Here is a 20,543-nt window from a genome sequence, read left to right on the forward strand (position 1 = left end):
TATGTAGTGTTGTTTAAAAAGATATATTTTAAAAATCTCTACATATTTTTAAGACTATTTAAAGCATGTCTCTATGAATTCTCATCTTGTGATTTAAAGATAAGCATCATAGGCATATATTTTAAATATACGTGGCATTGTGCAGTGCAGTGTCTTTGGTCATGTGGAAATATGACAAGAAAACTGGAGGTTTCGAAAGAGGCCCAAGCAAGCACAAGGAGAGCATATACATTTCTCACCAAACCCAATACCTTACAGCTGTGAGACAACACTGCTAACTACTCAGCCGCCATGCTGTGAAAATAAAGCACCAAACAAGAAAATTTTACCTGACATATCCATGTTTGCGGTATTTAACATGTGCTCTTTGACTCTTTGTTTTCCTTTTCCATTTCCCAGACAAAGAAAGAGATTTATTAGCATCTACTTCTTCGGTTTTTTAATTTAATTCTTAAAAGTCTAATTTATTGCTCATGTATTGCAATATTGAAAATAGACTTCTTTTCCCTCACTCTTTTTTTGCAGCTCTTGTATCAGCCAGTTTCTCTCCTGCCTCTACAACCACTTCTGGCCCCAGCAGCCAGAGCTCGAGCACGTTACCCAGGCCCACTGTTCCCATGAGTCCCCGTAATTCACTGCTTAAACGGCGGCAGAGAAAGAAAGAGCATAAGAGCTCCTGTAGGTTCCATCTCCCTGTGTCTTTGCATGATGGATCTAATTTCCCAGAAGGGATGAAACTAACTGTAATCTATGTGTCTGTGTGTTTTTAGTGTCCCTGGCCTCCAGTTCGGTGGGTCCAGGTGGTCAGGTGGTTCATGTAGAGACCAGTGAGGTTGTCTTAACAGGTGACCCACTGAACGGCTTTGGTGTACAACTACAGGGAGGAATATTTGCCACCGAAACGCTGTCAGCACCACCACTTATTCGATTCATAGAGCCTGACAGCTCTGCAGAGAGGTGAGCGTGCATGCTGACCCAGTCATAAGGATGCACGTTTGTAGCATAAATTAAATCTAAACTACAATAACTGTCATCTGTAGCTTTTTCACTGCAATATCAAATTTAGTCTGACTTTTTTTTTTTTTTTTTTTAGCACTACAATGTCAAAAGTCTTGTTTTTGTTTCCCTGCTTTGTGATTCACTGCCCCATCGTCATTGTTTTATTTCTGGTTCCCAGCTAGCCATGTTTCCACCTGTGTCTGTGTCTTTAGTCAGTCTTTTGTGGACATATAGTCACAGGCTTTTCTTGTGTTGCTAATTTGTGCCTCTGAGTCACTTCCATTCTTTGTCTTATCATTAACCCAAAAATCAATTTTAGTATGCTACACTGTTTCAATTCCAAAATGCATCTGGAAGAGAGAGGACAGAAGTGGCTTGTCAGAAGGGATATATAGAAGGTGCACAGGTGTATCCTTTGTGCAAGTGTTTTCAACCTCATTGTCTATAAGAGGCATGACACACAGTTGGCATATACAAACATGATGGAAAGAGGACTCTTCAAATAACTCATTCCTTTAAGCAACAATCCTGTGTGGAAATAAAAATGAATAAAAAAAAAAAACTATAACATCTCACATTGTCTCATCTTGTGAAGTTGAGTAAAAGTGACCCTACATTAAATACAAATCTGCCATAAGCACAGTTATATCTGAGATCTGAAAATACAGCAGTAGTTGGACTATGCAAGTACTTAAATTTATATTGTGCTTTCCTAGTCTTAGTGATTCCTCAGTGCTTCTAATTACACTTTAACCATACATACAGACATTATTTTATTCCATCAATATTAAGCACCGCACCTCACACCTGTGGGCAATTTAGAATTACAAGTTAACCAAACTGCATGTCTTTAGACTGTGGAAAGAAACCAGAGTAGCCAGAAGAAACCCACACAGCCCAGGGAGAGCATGAAAAATCTACGCAGAAAGAGCCTTGCTGGGAACCTTCTTGCTGTGAGGTGACAGTCCTAAGCACTGTATCACCACGCCACCCTATTTCAGATCTCATGTCTATTACAAGGCACCACCCTTCAACACACCCTCTTTCCTTATTATGACTATTTTAGATTCAAGATTCAAGAGCTTTATTGTCAATACACAGTATACAGGTACCGAAATGCTGTTTCACCCCAAGCCCCCCATGGTGCATTTATAAGTATATAAAAGATATATCTCCAAGAGATATAAAACTAGGATTTACAAATAAATAGCATGTTAAATTTCGGTAAAATTAAGGGATAAAAAGGTACTAATTACAAACTATACAATGCTATACAATACTATAATGCTAACTATACAATACTAAATGTACGATAAATAAAGACAGGGACAGAAACAATACAAAGTGGATTGTGCAGTAGGTATTGAATACCAGGTTCAAGTTATTGTCCGGATATTGTAGACGAGACAGGACAAAGACATGTGCAAGATGCAAAATGTGCAAATATAGTATTATTTAGATGTGTGTTCAGTAGCTATGGGACTTATATGCACCATATTTTATCACTCCTATACTGCTTTGAGATTTCCACATGATATTTCAAAGACTAACTAGTGCTTGTCTCTGTGGAGCAAATATGGTAGCAACATGGTGGCAAAGTCAAAGTATCCTTTGAACTCTGTCACTGTTTCGTATAAAATACACCCAGACATGACATATAAAGTTTTAAGATTCCTTAAAACCACCTTTCTTATTAATTTGACCCACATTGGTGCATGTAAAAACTGTTAATAGACATGGGTAAAATATGACCTTTCCTCACAGTTACAGTGTAGTAAAATTATAGATGTGTAATTTAAAAACTTTGTAACAGGATGTTCACTTGTATTTGTGTAGTTGTACAACAACTGTACAAATGGCCTTCTGTTTGTTTGAGGACAAATGCCGACTTTAATGTTGCATTAACAGAGTTTTAGTTAGCTTCCCTGTGTGTGTTTGGATGTCAGTGTTAGTGTGGGTGGGTGTGTTAGACTGATGTTTTGGTGTATTAGCAGCTCTTCTTGGCTCTGTATTATGTGTGGGTGTTTAAATGTTTGGAAGAATTTCTGTGCATGAGTAGGGTTTTTTTGTGAACACTGACATGCAAGTGTGTGCGTGCCCACAGTCTTCTGCATGCTTGTGTCTGCTGTTTCTCAGTAATTTGTTCACAACTTCATTTAAGTCTCTGTATGAATTCTTAGTCGTGTCTGGATCATGATGCTGTGCTTATGTCCGTGTCCATTGATTGATGTTGATGTTTCCATCATATTAACAGCTTCTGTAAGTGCTGGGTGTGTTTCGGCACCCTGAGGCCACACTCCCTACTCCATTAGCGCCCACACTAACAACACTAATTAGCTAGCTTCCCTTTGCCCACTCTGGAGGAATCAATAAGTACCTTTCTTTCCGCTTGGCAGTGTGAATCCAAATAACCCCCTTTACACCACCCCGAATTACAATTATCCACAACTTATAGCCTTTAAAACTGTACGATTTGTGCAGCAGTGGTCTGTGGAGCTCTTTTTAAGGTTTTAACCTGTAATTATTTTCCTTTGGTGCTGCGAATGCTGGAAGATTTGTTTTGTAAATGGTAGACCATTTGCCATAATTTAAAATGTGTATATTGTACCACTAAAGGTTTCTATATTTAATGTTTATTTTTGAAAAAGGAAGGGGCCAAAAAAAAAAATCAGACTATTAATAAAAGATTCAAAAAGCATAAACCTAGTTATGCTCCAGTAATTTCTTGCCTTATTTGGCCCTTTTCCCCAAAAATGATAATGGCATAGAGAGTAATATTAAGACAGCAGGGAGCCACGTTATCTGCCTGTGTACACAAACCACCATGAGAACTCCATACATACAGATTTATGTAAGGTGGAGTGTATTTTACATGTTTTAATATAATAAAAATACTAAAATTTTAGTCGTACTTTCAAATTTCAAGTGCACAGTCAACTATTACAATGGAAGATTGCATAGTGATGAGCAAACAGAGAGCACTAAAAACAGAAAAAAACACAGCAAAGTAAATGTTAAACAAACAGCCACACAAAAATGGGTCAGTTATCAAACAGCAGTTTGAAGGTGGATGTTCACTGTAATAATTGGAACTTGATATTGTTGCCAAATTTAGAAGCAGCGTGAGTCTGACAAAACAACTATTTGTATCCTAATCCCACTTTAACTTGTTTAGTTCTGCACATTTATAGTCCTGATGATGACGGTTTGTCTGGGATTATAAATATGACTAGTTGTTGTTAAAGTAACTTTTATCATTTGGCTTCAGTTAAGGTTAGAAGATGAAAATTAAATTATTAGTGTAAATTAATACGACAGCAAGGCAGTCATAGGGCTGCACTAAACAGAATGAAAAAAATGAGACAACGAAAGCGAAGAAAGGACTTGGGGTTCTTGAACAATTAATGGGAAATGGAGGAGAAAGAACAACAGGAATGAGAGCTATGGCAGACCATTTTATCCTCGGTAAATCATAATGAAGATGTCTGGCTGTATATTAATACAAGTCACCCACTCGTGGCTTAATGGAAGATACAGTGCCTCATTTGTGCATGTGTGTCACATGAAAGAAAAAACCTAGATGTCCTGGAAATCTATAGGGCACCAACTACATTACAGTGAGGCCGAATTAAACGGAGACAAAAACATTTCATCTTCATTTTCTTCTGTCAGATGTCACCTTCGTGCAGAAGTGGATAACTGTTGTAATAATTTCATTGCAAGAAGGAACATGGCTTTGGGTCAATTCTAGGAGTTGACATTTCACCCTTAAGCCACAAAAGTTACCCAAAAACACTCCATATTTCTATTGTTTAGCCAGTTTTGTGTTTCAAAGTCACACGTTTAAGCTACTCAAATATTTACCTTCCTTTGCTTTTCTTAGCCACACATTGCATTTGTTTTTAATTTCTTCTGAAGCTCACTGCATGAGCTATCTTATTCTGTTAGGCTGGAGTATTATAGTCTGACTCACAGACGGGGATCTTCTCATCAAGTTTTTCTTTCCAGATCCTTGAAAAGCAAGAAAGCTGGAATTGCTTTAAGTCTGAATAAACAGTGACATATTAATAATATCAGAGGATAATATATCAACAGAAAAGGCACATGATTCCTGAATTTAATAGTCACAGGTAATGCGCTTTGATTTAATTCCAACAGTCGTTTATTTAATGAGCAGCCAGGGTTGGTGTATTTTGGAAATAATAGCTAAACAGCAGCATAAAAGCCACAGTATCTAAAAATAATGTGAAATGTAACACAGTGGGGAGTCATAAGCTTACGCTCCTGTCATCTGTCTGTAAAACGAATTGAAGGAGGGGGAAAAATTCCAGATAGGGCAGCTACTGACAGTTAGCAAACATAAATGCCTGAATTTTTATTCTCCCCTTGGGACCAGTTTGACCCTGGAGGTAATCATATTAAATAGGCATAGACAATACCGAGACAAACAGGCTTTATTTCAGGCAGCAGGATCTGACAGCTTGTGTGAACATAATGCTGAGTGTGGTGTACTGCCTGAGTGAGCTGATGTTTGGAAAGTTCTTGAAACCGTGGTCTCGCGCTCCAGTAGATCGTCCTTGTAAACAAATAACTGGAGAACTTTAGTTTAGTTGAAGCCACTCCAAAATGACAGGTTTCCTCTCCATTGAAAAAACTCCTCTTCCTTTTAAAACCCAGCAAGATGTCAGTCCTAATAGTGATTACAGTTTATCACAAAAAGGTGTCTTGCCTTATGGAAACGTATACTTTGTTTTTAATCTCATTGTTGATGATGCATGGATATGAAACACAGGGAAATGAATTATATGTAGAGTTGTACTACATGCTCATATGTATCCTTGTGATATATATAGGAACAGGACCAAAGATTTTAAATCTTTACTTTTACATTTATGTTTATATTAATCATTATATCAACCCCAACCCTAATTCTGAGCTTTATCCCATGAAAATCACTAAATACATTTAGTACTCTTGTAGGTGAGATAGGTTTGTTGTTACCATTATTTGTGTCTTTGCAAAGTTTCTGTCAGAGTACTCTGTGGACTACTTCTTCATATTTAAACCAACAGTCCAGAGTACTTTAAATCCATTCAGTGTGAGACCAGAATTTATGAGTTTTGTTTTAAAAGCAAGAAAACCTCATTCAGATTCACACTGGTTATTAGTTAATACTACCAAAACTTTCTTAGCACAATGCATGTACATGTGAATGACAAATCAAAGAGGAAATGTGTTGTTTATGTGTTGCTTTTTAGTCTTTCTGCAGTTTTGTAAGAGTTTTTTTTTTTTTTTACATCCTGAGAGCATCACAGAAAACTGAAAAAGAGAAATCATTTTAAAACAAAAACCTTACTGGAAGTTGTAGATAGGGGAGAAACTATTACACACTTTGCTGCACTGGTAAAATAAAATGAGGGCTGGAGAGTTTTTGTTTTGCTTTTTCCACTTTTTTCTCTGCAACCTGTCAAGCATGGAAGCATTGCTTTTCCAATCACTAAAGCGTCTTGATTTTCTCTTAGGTGTGGCCTGCTGCAGGTAGGAGACCGTCTTCTGTCGATCAATGGAATCCCCACAGAAGACGGAACACTCGAGGAAGCCAATCAGCTCCTCCGAGATGCTGCATTGACCAATAAGGTCACACTGGAAATAGAGTTTGATGTAGCAGGTTTGTAAACTTGGCAAAACGTTTTAGACCTTATACCATGTCACACATGCACCATACATATTCCTTGCTAATTTGCGAAGCCTGAAAAACGTTTTCACAAAATAGAAAGACACCTTTGTGTTCTTTAATAGCTCCCATTTAAGACATACCTTTGTTTAAAAAGCACATATAATCTCATTTTCACAGACTGGATATACTGGTGAGATTCCTGTGCTGTGAGCTTTTGTGTTAGCACAGGCAGGATTAGACAGAATAAATACAGCTCTTCACTGCAGAGCATGGCACCATTGACATGCTGTCAACCCCTGTGGAAAGTATGAAGAGTTCATTCAGGGTCTTTATTTCTGATTTCTCTGTAGAAGAAAAGTCTCAACAGATTCCATTTTGGAAAATGTTAAACTCGGATTAGGATTACATCAATCCAAGATTATTTTTTAGGAATCAAATTACATTAAATAAATACAGTGTAGTGCTTCTTAATTTTGAAGGGAATCTGTTCAGTACTATAATTTCATCATTCTAGTAAGTGAAGGCTGAATGACCTGCTTTCTTTTTTAACTTTGATATAATTTTTCAAAAAGTCATTTTTGTTTTTTTGTTGTTATTCATAATAATGATTCAAAAGAGACTTGGTAAAAAAAATACATGTGTAGTATAATGGAATTATACATCCAGGCATGTACTTTTACACCTGTAAGTGTAAAAAGTCCCTGTGAAAAAATAAAGTACTGTGCAGTTTAGGTAGTCAGTGGGAATTTTCAAACAATTTAAGTGTTTGATTGAGGTCTCTGCAGTTATTAATAGTAGCTTTTTCACTCATTGAGTTATATGGCTAGCAGATAATTTGGAGGTAAAGGATGCTCATAACTAACTCTATAAATTAAAAAGAATAGATTTATTAGATCTACTGATAATAACCCTAAATTTGGGTGGTAAGTATTCACCCAGTGTTATATTTATATTGGTTTTTGTTTGCTTGATTGTTAGTGTGTTTTCCTTTTTAACTACTTTGAGTAGATCTGTTTTGTTGTCTGCTTTCCTGCACAAGCTGTTCAGGAAATTAAATGACCTTTTCTTGGTGAGCGAAACAAACTCTAAAGTAAGAAACAGATCCAAGTAAGGAGTCAGAAAGCCTTACGTAGTTGCTGTGCTTACAGTTTTAAAGGTGTTTTACTGGTAGAATTAGTATTTACTCCTGTAGGCAAACAATGAGGATTTACAGTCCCCGTTTGCCATGTAGGAGAGTATTATCTGTTTCTTTTTACATTACTTGTTTCTCTGGTTATGCTTAAGTGTGTGTCTGTGTTTCTGTTGCAGAATCAGTGGTGCCAAGCAGTGGTACTTTCCACGTCAAACTGCCGAAGAAAAGAGGAGTGGAACTGGGGCTCACCATCAGTGGTAGGAACACACACACTTGAAACATTTTTCATGTGATCCACTTTTTGTTTTGAACAGCTGCTGGCAGAATGTTTAAAATTCATTCGACCACCCACATGCATTTTTTATGATAACAAAGTCTGCAGAGAAGCTAAGCTATAAATTCCAACAATGTTTATTAAATGCTGTAGATATTGTTTGTCTTTCTGGTGCCACTAGCATTACACTGTGTCCAGCATTTTTTCAGTTAGAGATAAGTCACTTAGTTTCAACTGAGGAAAATCTACACAAAATCTCTACAGTGATGTTTTTGACCAAGCTTTGAACTTCACTTCAATGGTCCATTGTGGAGAAGAGACAGTTGAGAGGAAAAGGTATACTTTGGATTCCATCTCCTGATTCTTCCAACTTCATCTATGATCATGAGCTTTAAGTAGCGACCAAAAGAAAGAGATCCTAAGTGATCAAAATCAGTTTTCTCCATAGATCTGTTGGGTTCAGACACCACACTGCTATGCAATAACTATGCATGCAATTATCAGATGGACTTCAAAGCAGAAAAACATGAATGACTGCTCACCTGTTGTTTGTCTATGTTCACAGCCTAAGACATAGCCCTGCATTAGGGGACAGGTTCCAAAATTTTAAGGCGGGCTCGCAGTAGAACTAGACCTCCTTTTCATCAAAAGATGTCCTCTGAGGTAGTGCGGGGATTTAATAAGGATGCCTCCTGGGTACCTTCCTTTAGAGATTCTCCAGGCTTGGAGGAGATCCAAGTGTAGACCCAGAACTCACTGGAGAAAATATATATCTCATCTGAGCTGGAGCATCAGGGAATCCCCCTGCAGGGAACTGTAAAAGGACGTCTGAATTACTGATGAGCCTGGTGCCGCTGCAGTAAAGAAAAGAAATTGAAGCTAAACTTTGTGGCAGCAGTTCGTAGGTTGATGTTAGTTTGAATTCGAGTGCACAAGGTCAGGGTTAATTTTTCTAGTTTTTGTGAAACATATTTCTCGGTATCATTAAATATACTATGAGATGAACAAAAATACTGGCTATGAGCTACCCGCTAACATCAATGGTCAACCTCACTGTGTGTTAAATAAATAGGAGTAAATTTATGTTGCAGAATCCATAGAGCCTTTCCAAAGTTGATGTTCAAAAAGAACACATGGGCGCAATGATCAGTGGTCATGTAGTGTATACAGTACAATGTCGCCTTAAACATTTGTAATCAAAAATAAAAGCACACACTTGCGCATTTACCCTGCAGACTTGGAATTATTCTGCCAGTCAAAAGTGGTTATTGAGAAAGTAATTCATCACACGCTAACTGTATCTGTAAAGCTTTATAGCACAGTTTTCATTCTTCACTGGGAATGACCTAAATTCAGTGTTTAATTATACCTAGCCTGGAATGTGGGTATAATGTAGTGTTCCACGCTGTATTATTTTAAGAAGCATTAGCTCAGTGACAGGCGAAATACTGAACCTGACACATTTTTAAATATTTAAAGAGAAGATAATTGAAGACGGCTGGGCCCCAGCAATTTTGCTGGAGGTTGTGTGGAAGAAAACAAGCAGGCAATGCCTATTTATTTTTCTTGTCCACTATGTTGAATTTCTTTAAAGAAAATATGCACTTTTTATGTCTAGGATTTTGGGCCTTAACTTAATATGTTATATATTTTTTAATGGTGATGTAAATCATTGTCTGTGTTTTGGAGTAAATACTAAATCGAGGTGTGATATCTGGCTCCTAAAGATTGTCTTGACTGCCTGTAAAAATGCTGCCATTAAATCCTCAGAGTAAACCTGCTTTTGTGTATCTTTTTGGCGTTGCCAGTTCCACATGCCCCTTTGTCCACTCAACATGATTGGGGGGTACTGAAGGAGATGCAGCTGTGAATGTACTTTCTTTTAGTCTCTCTTATTTTCTCTCTATCCCTTCTTACATTAGGCATCAATGCTAAAAACCTTGTGTGCACCTTGTGTGTATCTGCACATGCCTACTATGCCTGCCTCTGATGTTTGCTGATACCAAGTGACATTTCATATCCCTGCCACACATTTGCATTTAAAAGTGCTGTATATATATATCGTGTAAGAAAAATAGCTGAAGACATAAGCACCGCAGAAACAGTGCAGCTCTCTTAAGTTATTTCTGCAAACCAGTCCTACAGGATAACTGAGAGTATACTATAGTGTAACTATAGCGAGTCTAAGCGCATAAAAACATTTTTGTCCTTATTTCAACTTTCCTAGCTAAAGAGACAGGATGTTTGAGCTATCATGTAAATCAAATGTCCAAATCAAACCAATTCTCTTACCTCCGGTCATTTTCAGCCCTGAAATGTGGGATTTTATTATTTAGTTACTCCCTTGTTCTTCAGTGACATTGTAGTGATGTGTTATAGTTGTAACCATCTAAATAACTAATGATAATAACCTCAAATTAAGTTATATTGTCACAATTCTGATGTATGGTGTATATAAAATGGTATAAAGCAGGTTGTTCCTTGGCCGCATTTGAGACAAGAGAATGGTGCAATGGTGCCACCTGCTGAACAGAAAATATTCACAGCTAGCAAAGACATGGAGCTTCTGGGCTCACGCTCAGAGAGCAGGGAACCCAAAATGTTGGCTATTGTGACAAATCTGCGTGCAGGCAATTTGTCCTGATGGGATTAAAGAGGTGATATTAGAGGATGGATGGATGACTATACAACCTTAATGTTACTATTTATATTGAACTGATTATTATTATTATTATTATTATTATTGTTGTTGTTGTTGTTATTTTTATTTGTTGACTGACATGTTATATTTTGATGTTGTTGCTGCTGTTCCTTCTAAATCTTATTATGGTTTCATCTACCTTAACAGCCAGTAAGAAGCCAGGGGAGCCTCTTATCATTTCTGACATCAAGAAGGGGAGCATGGCTCACAGGTATTTTTTTAGGGACTAGTGTTATATTCCTTTGTAAGGACTGCATGTTTCGCTTTTTTTTTGGGGGGGGGGGGGGGGGTCTGCCACCTTAAAAAAAAATTATTTTCAATTTAATTTTGTTCTGGGGTTTTTTTTTTTTTTGTTTTGTTTTCTGTTTTTGAATTTATATCCATATTATAGTTCACTTTGTCCTTGTGTTTTATGACACTTGTTACAATGTATCACCTTCTGGGCTATTTTGTTTTGTTTTTAATCTTAGAGTAAATTACACACTAAGAACTAAAGGACACCAGACTTTACTAGTCATGTGTGTTTCTCTTGTTCACAGTAATACACAGTTACAGTGATATGAGCTTTAACATAGACCCCCTTGCCTTAATCCTTTGTGTCCTATATTCAGCAACGTGCTGGACACTGGAAGAAATTTTTTTGGTCCATATTAACACGATAGTATCAAACACCTTTCTAACATCAGAAGACGGGTACACTGCAGTCATAAAGAAATAGATCTTATGCTCGGGTTGTGTTGAAATGATGGACATTTAATACTAAAGGGATCATTTTGACTATATTTATATACTTAAATGCACTGTGTTGTTGCCTTGTGGATGGGCTCAGATTTTTGTGTTAATAAGCAGCTGAATAGTGCTCAAAAGTAAGTAATAAGAGTGAGCACTACCACTTTCTAACAATATAAATTATATAGAGGTTTGGAGACTTACATAGCAAGGACCACTAAAACTAGCCAGCTCAATACAGGTTTTTTTGTTTTTCTGAGTGGCTGGGTTTATGGGTGTTGTATTTATTTTCCAACTAATATATTGAGGAGCAAGCTATGTCATATCATATACTCATAAAGTTACACTTTTTTTAGAATTCCATTGAGCCCTTTTAAATTTGAAATTATAGAAATTATTCAACTTAGTAACATAAGTGTTTTTACTTCAGCGCTTGATTAATATCTAAGAGAGTCTCAAATGCTTTGACTTTTTCTCTCTTTTTTCTTTGTCACTCTCTATTCTTTCACTCTCTCACCACCAGAACAGGAACACTGGAGCCTGGAGATAAGCTGCTGGCTATTGACAACATCAGACTTGAAAACTGTTCCAGAGATGATGCGGAGCAGATCCTCCAGCAGTGTGAGGAACTCGTCAAATTAAAAATACGTAAAGATGAAGACAACTCAGGTACTTTTGTGAATATAGTTGTTTCTATATTTGAGGGACAGAGCTCTGACCTGAGATAAGCTGATGTTTTAAGTTTTCTTCAGTTTATTATTTCAGCTACCGTCAGAAAAAAAAGAAAGCTGTACTAATGAGGTTTGACCACAAGGTGGCACTATTGTCCAAAACTCTGGGACACTGACACAACTAAAATGGTCTTCATGTGAAACAAAGAATGTATTATAAATTACAACATAAATCCAACATGTTTTTACAATATAGTATAATTTTATATAGAAAAATGTGCAGTGACCTATTATGGGAACTGGAAACAACAAGCAGTAGCCTAGAGTCCTAATCCATCTAAGGACTTTTGTGCATGGTCGCATATTCACATTTTAACAGTCTTACAGCTTACACCTTGTATTTGTGTATACATATAAACACATTCAAGTTATATAATATGACGTGAACACACACACACACAAACTAAGTTAGGGACTGTGTAATGAGGGTAAATAATGAGACTGTAGTCATCAGGCACAAACACACACAAGGAGGAAATAACATGTGTGCATGCTATATGATGACAAGGCAGTCTTTTCCTTGGTTACCATGGAAACTGTGTCTTGCCTACCAGTGTAGTCTCAAGAAGCGTTTTGACCTACTTCTGGAATCAAGTGTGTTTGTGTGTGCACATTTCCAGTGAGCAGGTAATGGGATCCAGTATTACTTAGTGACCTGAAGTGTTTTGTGTGCGTGTGCATCAGATAAGAAGCATCCATCAGACGGTATAATGTACTCCTCAGACTTGAAACACTAGATTAATGTGTGTGTGTGTCTCTGTGTGTGACTGCTTGTGCGTGTATGTGTGTTTGTGTGTATCAGATGAGCAGGAGACATCAGGCAGCATCATATACACAGTGGAACTGAAGCGGTACGGAGGCCCTCTGGGTATCACCATCTCTGGCACTGAGGAGCCTTTTGACCCCATCACTATATCAGGCCTAACTAAGAGAGGCCTTGCAGAAAGGTACATACTCAGACACACAAAATCTCTTCTGGGAATTCTAGGTTGCCACTTTGTAGCTCTAAATGAAATTCCCTAGATTTCTGGATAGAGCATTTTTGTATAAATCCAAAGCTGATGAATTGAAAATGAATTGAATATCTCACTATGTCTGTCATGTGTTACATGTCTGTGTTGCTCTGTAACTAAAAAAAACAAGAGTACCAGCCAAGCATGGAAGATTGCGTTATTTTACATTAACCAAATGTAGTTATTTTCACAAAAAAAGCAACTCCAAAAGAGAGGTGACTCATGCTCCATGGCTGCAGACTTTTGGAGTTTGAGGTGATGACCCAAATGCAGACGGAACGAGGCGTGAAACGGGAATTAACCAAAAGCGAGACAATTTATTGACTGGTAAGGGTACAAAAACAAAGGCAAAGGAAACCATAAACTCTAACTGAACTGGAAAAAGACAAGAGAAACATGGAAATAAGAAACGTGGAAATCCTGAGATCACAGAAGATTAAACAGACAATCCGACAAGAGACAAAGGAAAACTGACACAAAGTGTACACACAGGGATGATTAGGGAGAAGGAAACACATGGGAACACAGCTGGGATGAATAAACATAACAACACAAGGGAAGCAAAACTAAACACACTGAACACGGGACAAGAGACTGTCAAAATAAACAGGAAGCAGACAGAGACATAGACGAAGACACCTGGGCTTGACACAGAGATGGGGATAAGCAAACAGGGGGACAAAAGACCCTGACACGACTAAGACACACAGAGGACGAGGGAGCGAGAGGGATGAAACACAAGGAGAGGAACATGGGGAAAGTAAATGGAGATGAGACATTACCGAGATGCAGACATGACCAAGGAAACCTACACAGAGGACATGACAGACTCTCACAGGAGACACAGGGATGCGATGCACCCTATGCACACATGTCCACTGGCAGATAACAGGATACTGTGTTAGCATAAGGCGACCACATACAATTAAAGCTCACTGCATGTTTGCACAGCATATTGCTAACAAGCAGAACAATTACTGTTGTTGAAGTATATGTCAATGTGACATGTATTTACATTTCTGCAATGGTTAATATCAACTGTATCACATCAACACAGAATTGAATATATCAGTTGGCAATCCACCAATCATTGGTCCGAGCCAGTTAGATAAAAACCAAACAATCAGTGCATCTCCAATTTTCATGTGTTGATATTTTTGTCTCTGCTACAACCAAGCCTATATTCCTTCCTTCCATCCATCCATTTTCCAGATTCTACACCAGAAGTTGAGTGTCCAGCATGTGCCATTTGACACAGAGTAATGACAGATGTGATATTCTGAAACACGAGATGGTAGCTAGTGTCCAAAGCAAGACTGAGAGAAAGATGACACAATGTTTTCCCTGAGTCATAAACATCCATTGGTAAATTCAGCTTACATCCACTCCACCACACAGCACCTTCAGCTTTTATAACAGGCTCACGTGTTATTCCGTCAAACTATGTTCACAGAGGCAACATGCTACTTTCCCACTTCCAAATACACACACACTGTGACCCCATTTCTCTGAGTCTGTGATGTAATTGCTCTATTTCCCATTCTAAACTGTTGTCGATAAAGCACTCAGACCTGTTGGCTAAAAGCACTCTACAAATAAACTTGGTGCAACTTGACACAGATGAAAGTGCAGGAATACAAACGATAACCACAGTGCTACATCTTACACCGACCCACTATTTCTCCTTTTCTTTTTTTCTTTTCGGTCAAGTGATTTAATTTTGTTTAACCACCAAAGGGCGTAAGGGCCAGGCACAAACTAGGACCATTATAACTTAGGTCTACCTTATCCGTGTGCGTACATACTGTTCACCAAGAAAGAAAATGCATTCTTCCAGATATTGTTTTTAGTGGCACATGATTTTCTGAAAGTAGCACTAAGTTTAACTTTTTGGCAGTCCTCTTTCTACAAGTCATCTACAGTGCTTTAAAAAAAAATGTAATTAATTTTTGCATATTTATATTTATAGCACATATTTCACTCAATTTAATACTACACAAATACAAAATAGTTTTTAAATGATGATATTATTTATTAAAAGAAAAGGCTATCCAACCTACCCAACCTACCTCGGGGCAGGGATAGCTCAGTAGGTAGAGTGGTGGCCCCATGATCGGAAGGTCGGGGGTTCAACTCTACTGAACGGCTACCCTGCTCCCCGGGCGCTGCATTGGTGGCTGCCCACTGCTTCACTGGGTGAATGGGTTAAATGCAGAGGAACTATTTCCCTATGGGGACTAACACATACACATTATTATTATGTGAAAAAAGTGGTGCCCCTTGCACCTGGTTGTGCCACTCTTGGCAGCAAGAACTGATTTCATGCATTTCGGATAACTGACAATGAGTCTCTCAAGTCACTCTTCTTTTCAGAATTATTTTACTGTATCTCAGCCCCATTGGAGGGTTTTTGACCATGAATGGCTTGTTTAAGATCACGTCAAAGATCAGATCAGTCAGATTTAAAAGTCTGACTAGGCCACTCTAAAACTCTTTTTTTTTAAATTTTTTTTGTTTTATTATTTATTCATTTGAGCCATCCAGAGCTAGACTTGCTGGTGTGTTTTGGATCATTGCCACCCTTTAGGGCATGAACTGATGGCTAGACATTCTCCATCAAGATTTTCTGGAATAGTGCAGAATTCATGGTTTCATCAATTATGGTAAGTCATCCAAGTCCTGAAGCAATAAAGCAGCCCCGGACCATCACACTAACACCATCTTGTTTGACTGTTGGCATGATCTTTTTATAAAATGCTGTATTAATTTTACATCAGACATAAGAGGATACAAAACTTTTAAAAAGTTTAAATTTGTTATGGGCTTCCAGCAGGAAGGCTCTAAGAGTTTCTGGGTATGACACTATGTATCCATCCATGAAGGAGGAGGAGCTATATGCAATCCAAAGCAGATCTGGGAAAGAAACTTATTCCATGAAGTTTGATTGTCATAAGATTCCAACATAAGCTTATAATACAGTTTTAGTCTGAGGGTGACAGGCTGTAATGCATGGATCCTAGGGTGGAGCTGACGTGCTCAAACGGCTCAGTCACAAATGGTGAGCTTCTAAGACAGGTAGGGGCACTGTGTCTGGTGAATACTTCACTGACAAACTTACTGGCTGCCACCTGTGCTGTTGCCCCTCTAACCACACACACCTTAATCTACTTGGAGAAATTGTCAACAAAACCTACCTTGATTTAATAACCTGACAGACTGAACAGGAAGCAACATAAAGTTTGATATCCGCTGCCATTTTTGGCCAAAAAAACCTAGACTACAGTTCTACGAGTGCTTGGGAAATACCACGGTGACGTGCAGTGGGGTGGTCATGATAGTAACTGAGCAAGGTACCATGGAGTGTTTAAGGTATTTCAATTGATGCAAACCACATCTGTGCTTTGGGTCTTTATAGTAGAGTAGACCATGGTAAACAAAAGATGATGAGGAACTGTTTCCACTCACGTCTGCACATGGGTCTGTTCCTAGATTTCTGGACAGCTGGGCAGTGACTGGGTCATCTAACTGCATTTGTTTAATATGTGCACGATCTGTCAGTAAAACTGGAGGCATAGTATGGCAATATAAGCTACCAGTGATGTTGCACTCTGGCAAAAAAAATCTGTGGGAACAAGGAGGAAACTTTTGGAGTCACAAAGACCAGCAGGCTAGTCGGCTGATATCCCATTAGCCGACTAGCCTGCCAGGATGGAACATTAGCCACTTGAGGCTGTTGTAATCTGTATATACTGTATATATAGTTACACGAAGGCCCTTTGCAAAAGATCTGAAAGGTTCAAGAACTCAAATCACAGCTAAGTGCATGGCTTTTCTGATTTATGCAGGGTTAATAGACCTGTGATTATAAAATGTATTCCTAAGATGAATGGGGATGCCAGGTTATAGATTATAGCAAAATGCTGATAAAAACATTTGTTCATTAAGTCAATAGATAGCCAAGGAATACCATCAAGGACACACAGGCTCACAGATGGATCCGTCCACTGGTGAGGTTGGCAAGGATAGGTGTTGTTCTCCAGGATTTAAGCTCATCCTTATCAGAAATCAGAGTTAGTGATAAGCCTAGGTTATGATTGGGTTGGGTTTGGCTCTGCCTTGTTGCAACTTGGGCAAAAGTGAGTTGTGTACCAATTCTGAAATGTAAGAAATATAAAATAAACATAAGTCACCTTTGGTCTGGAGCTCCATGCAAGATCTTACATCAAATTGGGCAGATGATCATGAGAAAAGTGGTGGATCAGCCCAAAACTACATGGGAGGAGCTTGTTAATGACCTAAAGGCAGTTGGGACCACAGTCACCAAGAAGACATTTGGTAACACGCTATGCTGTAATGGACTGCAGCAAAAAGGCACATGTATAGGCCCATCTTACATTTACCAGTGAACCTAAATCTGAATCTAAATGATTCAGAGAAGACTTGGGAGAAGGTTATTTGGTAAGATAAAACCAAAATCAAGCTCTTTGACATCAACTTTGAAGGAGTGCTTAGTATGGGCACAAGAACACCATCCCTATATCCTTAAAAAAACGTATTTGTTATGCTAGGCTTTCTCAAAAAGTGTTTAACATATATGTTTAGTATATGCTTTCATAAGCCTGTGTGTGAGACCTCAAAATGAATATCTTCCTCAAATTAGGTTGGAATATAAAAGACAGTTTTTCCTTTCTTATAGGGCTTTACAAGAAAGTGAAAGTTTTAATGATATTCAAGGGAGGCAGTGTTATTCTTTTCACCTTGTTCTGACCTTAGTCCAGTCATATGGCGGTTTATCTTAGTTTTCCCTTACTTTATCTTATCTTAGTTTTGTATGAACATAAAAGAGTAAGATCTTATCTATAGAAACTCTGTATCACTGTAGTAACACTGTATCACTGCAGACCATTGTTATATATTTTTTTCTATCCAATCGTGTGCCCTACAGTAGTTTGAAAAACATGGAGCCAAGGTAAATACAAATGTGTTTTTCTTTTTCTCTAGCTTTAATTGCTTGCTCTTATCTAAGTATAAAATAATAAAATACAGGTCAGAAATCCTTCCTAAAATATGAATGTAGCCATGAGCAATACCACTGTGGTGCAGCCCCAGTGACACTATCCAGTCGCCTGCCCTCTGTTAGATTATAATTGTGTCATACTGAGATTCACATGTCAGCCTCATATATGTCCAATTTAAAACTAATCCATTTCACACACTTTCCACAACACCACAGGCAAAAAATCACGGCCACACTTATAGCCATATGCTAACATGTCGTTAGCATGGAATCTCTTCGCTGTGAGTGAAGACACAAAGGTTCTCCAAAGAAAACCACAGGGGGGAAAACACACACACACAAAAATTGTAACAACAAATCTAGTCAGACACTTAAATCATCTTCACCCAGTTGAATATGGACATGTTAAAGAAGCTAACACAGGACAAGTGTCTTGCCTCAATATTAGCAAAGCAGTTATGAGGAAAATTATAGAGATAACTGGAAAAGCAAATATGGGTGTGTGTCCTGATAAGATTGATTTTTGTTTGTACATGCTGTCAGTTAACTTTTTTTAGAAAATCAGAATTGGCAAAAATCTGTATTAGTTGGAAAAAATTGTAATCAAAAATAAACCAGTAGCAATAATACTTGTAAACACTGCAGCTGTCAGGGTTCCTGGGTCGTTGACCCAGTGTTTTCTGTTTTGTCATGTTCGGTTTATTTTCACATCTGTGTTTTCTGTGCCAGCATACCGCCTGCGTATTGTGTTCCAGTTATTTCCATGTATCATTAGTCAGACTAAGTTCAGCTGCGTACTCACCGGTTTCTAATCATTCATCACCCAGCGTGTATTTAAGTCCTCAGTTCCATCCGATCCTTGTCGTGTCATTGATGTACGTCTGATGTTAGTGTTGTCTGTATGTTCAGTTAGCCAGCCAGTCCTTTGTTCGTTCATTCATTCATTCAGTCAGCCAGCCAGCCAGCCAGCCAGCCAGCCAGCCATTTCCTCCCTCTGTACTGTTTGCTCACTCCTTCGGCAATAAACATCCACCTTCACCTACCTGCCTGTGAGTCCAGCGATTGGGTCCTCCTTCTCTCGTCCACGACACTACTCCTGACAGAATGACACGACCACGCGTTGTGGACCCAGCGGACTCTGAACTTTTCGAGCGGCAGGAGGCAGCGCTCCTTCGCTGGACGGAGGGGCTTCGGGGAAAACAGCGGCTCTTCGCGGAGAGAGAGCACGTCTTCAAGGGGACTCGCCTGGCTCTGGGCGGGCCTCGGAGACGCCGCATTCCCCCCTCACCTGCTGCCTCACCTGCACCGGAGCATTCGCCGCGGAGAGTGGGCGTCACAGGCCAAGCTTCGGCCGCTCGCTCTCCCGCCGCTCCGCTCCTCGCTCGCCCGCCAGCCGTTTTACTCACCGGACCTTCACCCTCGCCATGGCACAGCGGCTCCACCTACCACCTCGGCTCAATGGAGGCTCCCGCGCCAGAGGCTCGGCTGTGTACCCCACCCGCTTCCTCTTCCCGGAAAAAGCGGCGCACACGCCGCCATAACAAGGACTTTTTTCAGCTACTCCCGGTGGTGAGTTCTAGTGACTGTTTTCCACCCTCCTCATTTGATTCTTCACCTCAAATAACTAATAGACTTATCTCTGATTCATGGGGAGTCTCCCTCCTAGAAGAGGACGTAGACTGGGACGAATTTTTCTGCTCTGCTCCCCCAAAAACTGTTCAGTCAAAGACTGTAAATAGTGGAGGCAGGAGGACCAGAACGATCCCAGAGAAACCTGCCAGTATCACACACCCGGTCGTTATCTCCACTCCCGTCAGTCAGGCTACACCCACTCCAGTGCCAGCTCCCAGGAGGAGGGCAGCTGCGACCCAGTCTACCTCCACGCCCGCTCCTGTTTCTCGGGTGGGGGTGACTGGTGTCCAGCCACCTCCCGTGCCTGTCCCAGCGCCCAGGCTGAGGGCAGCCAGAACCCAGCCAGAACTCCCTAGCGGCTTGGAAGAGCTAACCGGTTCACCTGCTACCTCACCACTTCATCCACCTCCTGACCCAGCCTTTCACGCCCTCGCACTATCCCTAGTTAGATCAGCTGAACTGGCCCCTGCCCAGGCACCAGCCTTACTAGCCCAAGCTGTAGCCTTATCTCCGTCACTAGCTCAGTCTGTAGCTCAACCATTAGCCACACCAACCTCAGCTCCGTCGTCAGCCTCGCCTACCTCTGTTCATCCCTTAGCATCTCCACTCCAGTCAGTTCCCTCACCTGCTGTTCAGCT

The 20,543-nt window shown here is 39.4% G+C and overlaps 1 protein-coding gene across 3 annotated transcripts in view; it reads left to right on the plus strand.

Annotated features, from left to right (window-relative positions):
• LOC113022170 (glutamate receptor-interacting protein 2-like) overlaps positions 1-20,543 on the plus strand; it is a 181,780-nt gene that overhangs the window by 148,845 nt on the left and 12,392 nt on the right. For all 3 annotated transcript variants that reach the window (XM_026167298.1, XM_026167300.1, XM_026167299.1), the window contains exons 11-17: positions 526-678; positions 771-957; positions 6,522-6,667; positions 7,985-8,065; positions 10,931-10,994; positions 12,036-12,181; positions 13,046-13,190. In XM_026167298.1, the coding sequence (XP_026023083.1) occupies positions 526-678; positions 771-957; positions 6,522-6,667; positions 7,985-8,065; positions 10,931-10,994; positions 12,036-12,181; positions 13,046-13,190 (922 nt within the window). The remainder of the gene's footprint in view (positions 1-525; positions 679-770; positions 958-6,521; positions 6,668-7,984; positions 8,066-10,930; positions 10,995-12,035; positions 12,182-13,045; positions 13,191-20,543) is intronic.

The sequence above is a fragment of the Astatotilapia calliptera genome, chromosome 5 (assembly GCF_900246225.1).
Source record: "Astatotilapia calliptera chromosome 5, fAstCal1.2, whole genome shotgun sequence".
Taxonomy (NCBI): domain Eukaryota; kingdom Metazoa; phylum Chordata; class Actinopteri; order Cichliformes; family Cichlidae; genus Astatotilapia; species Astatotilapia calliptera.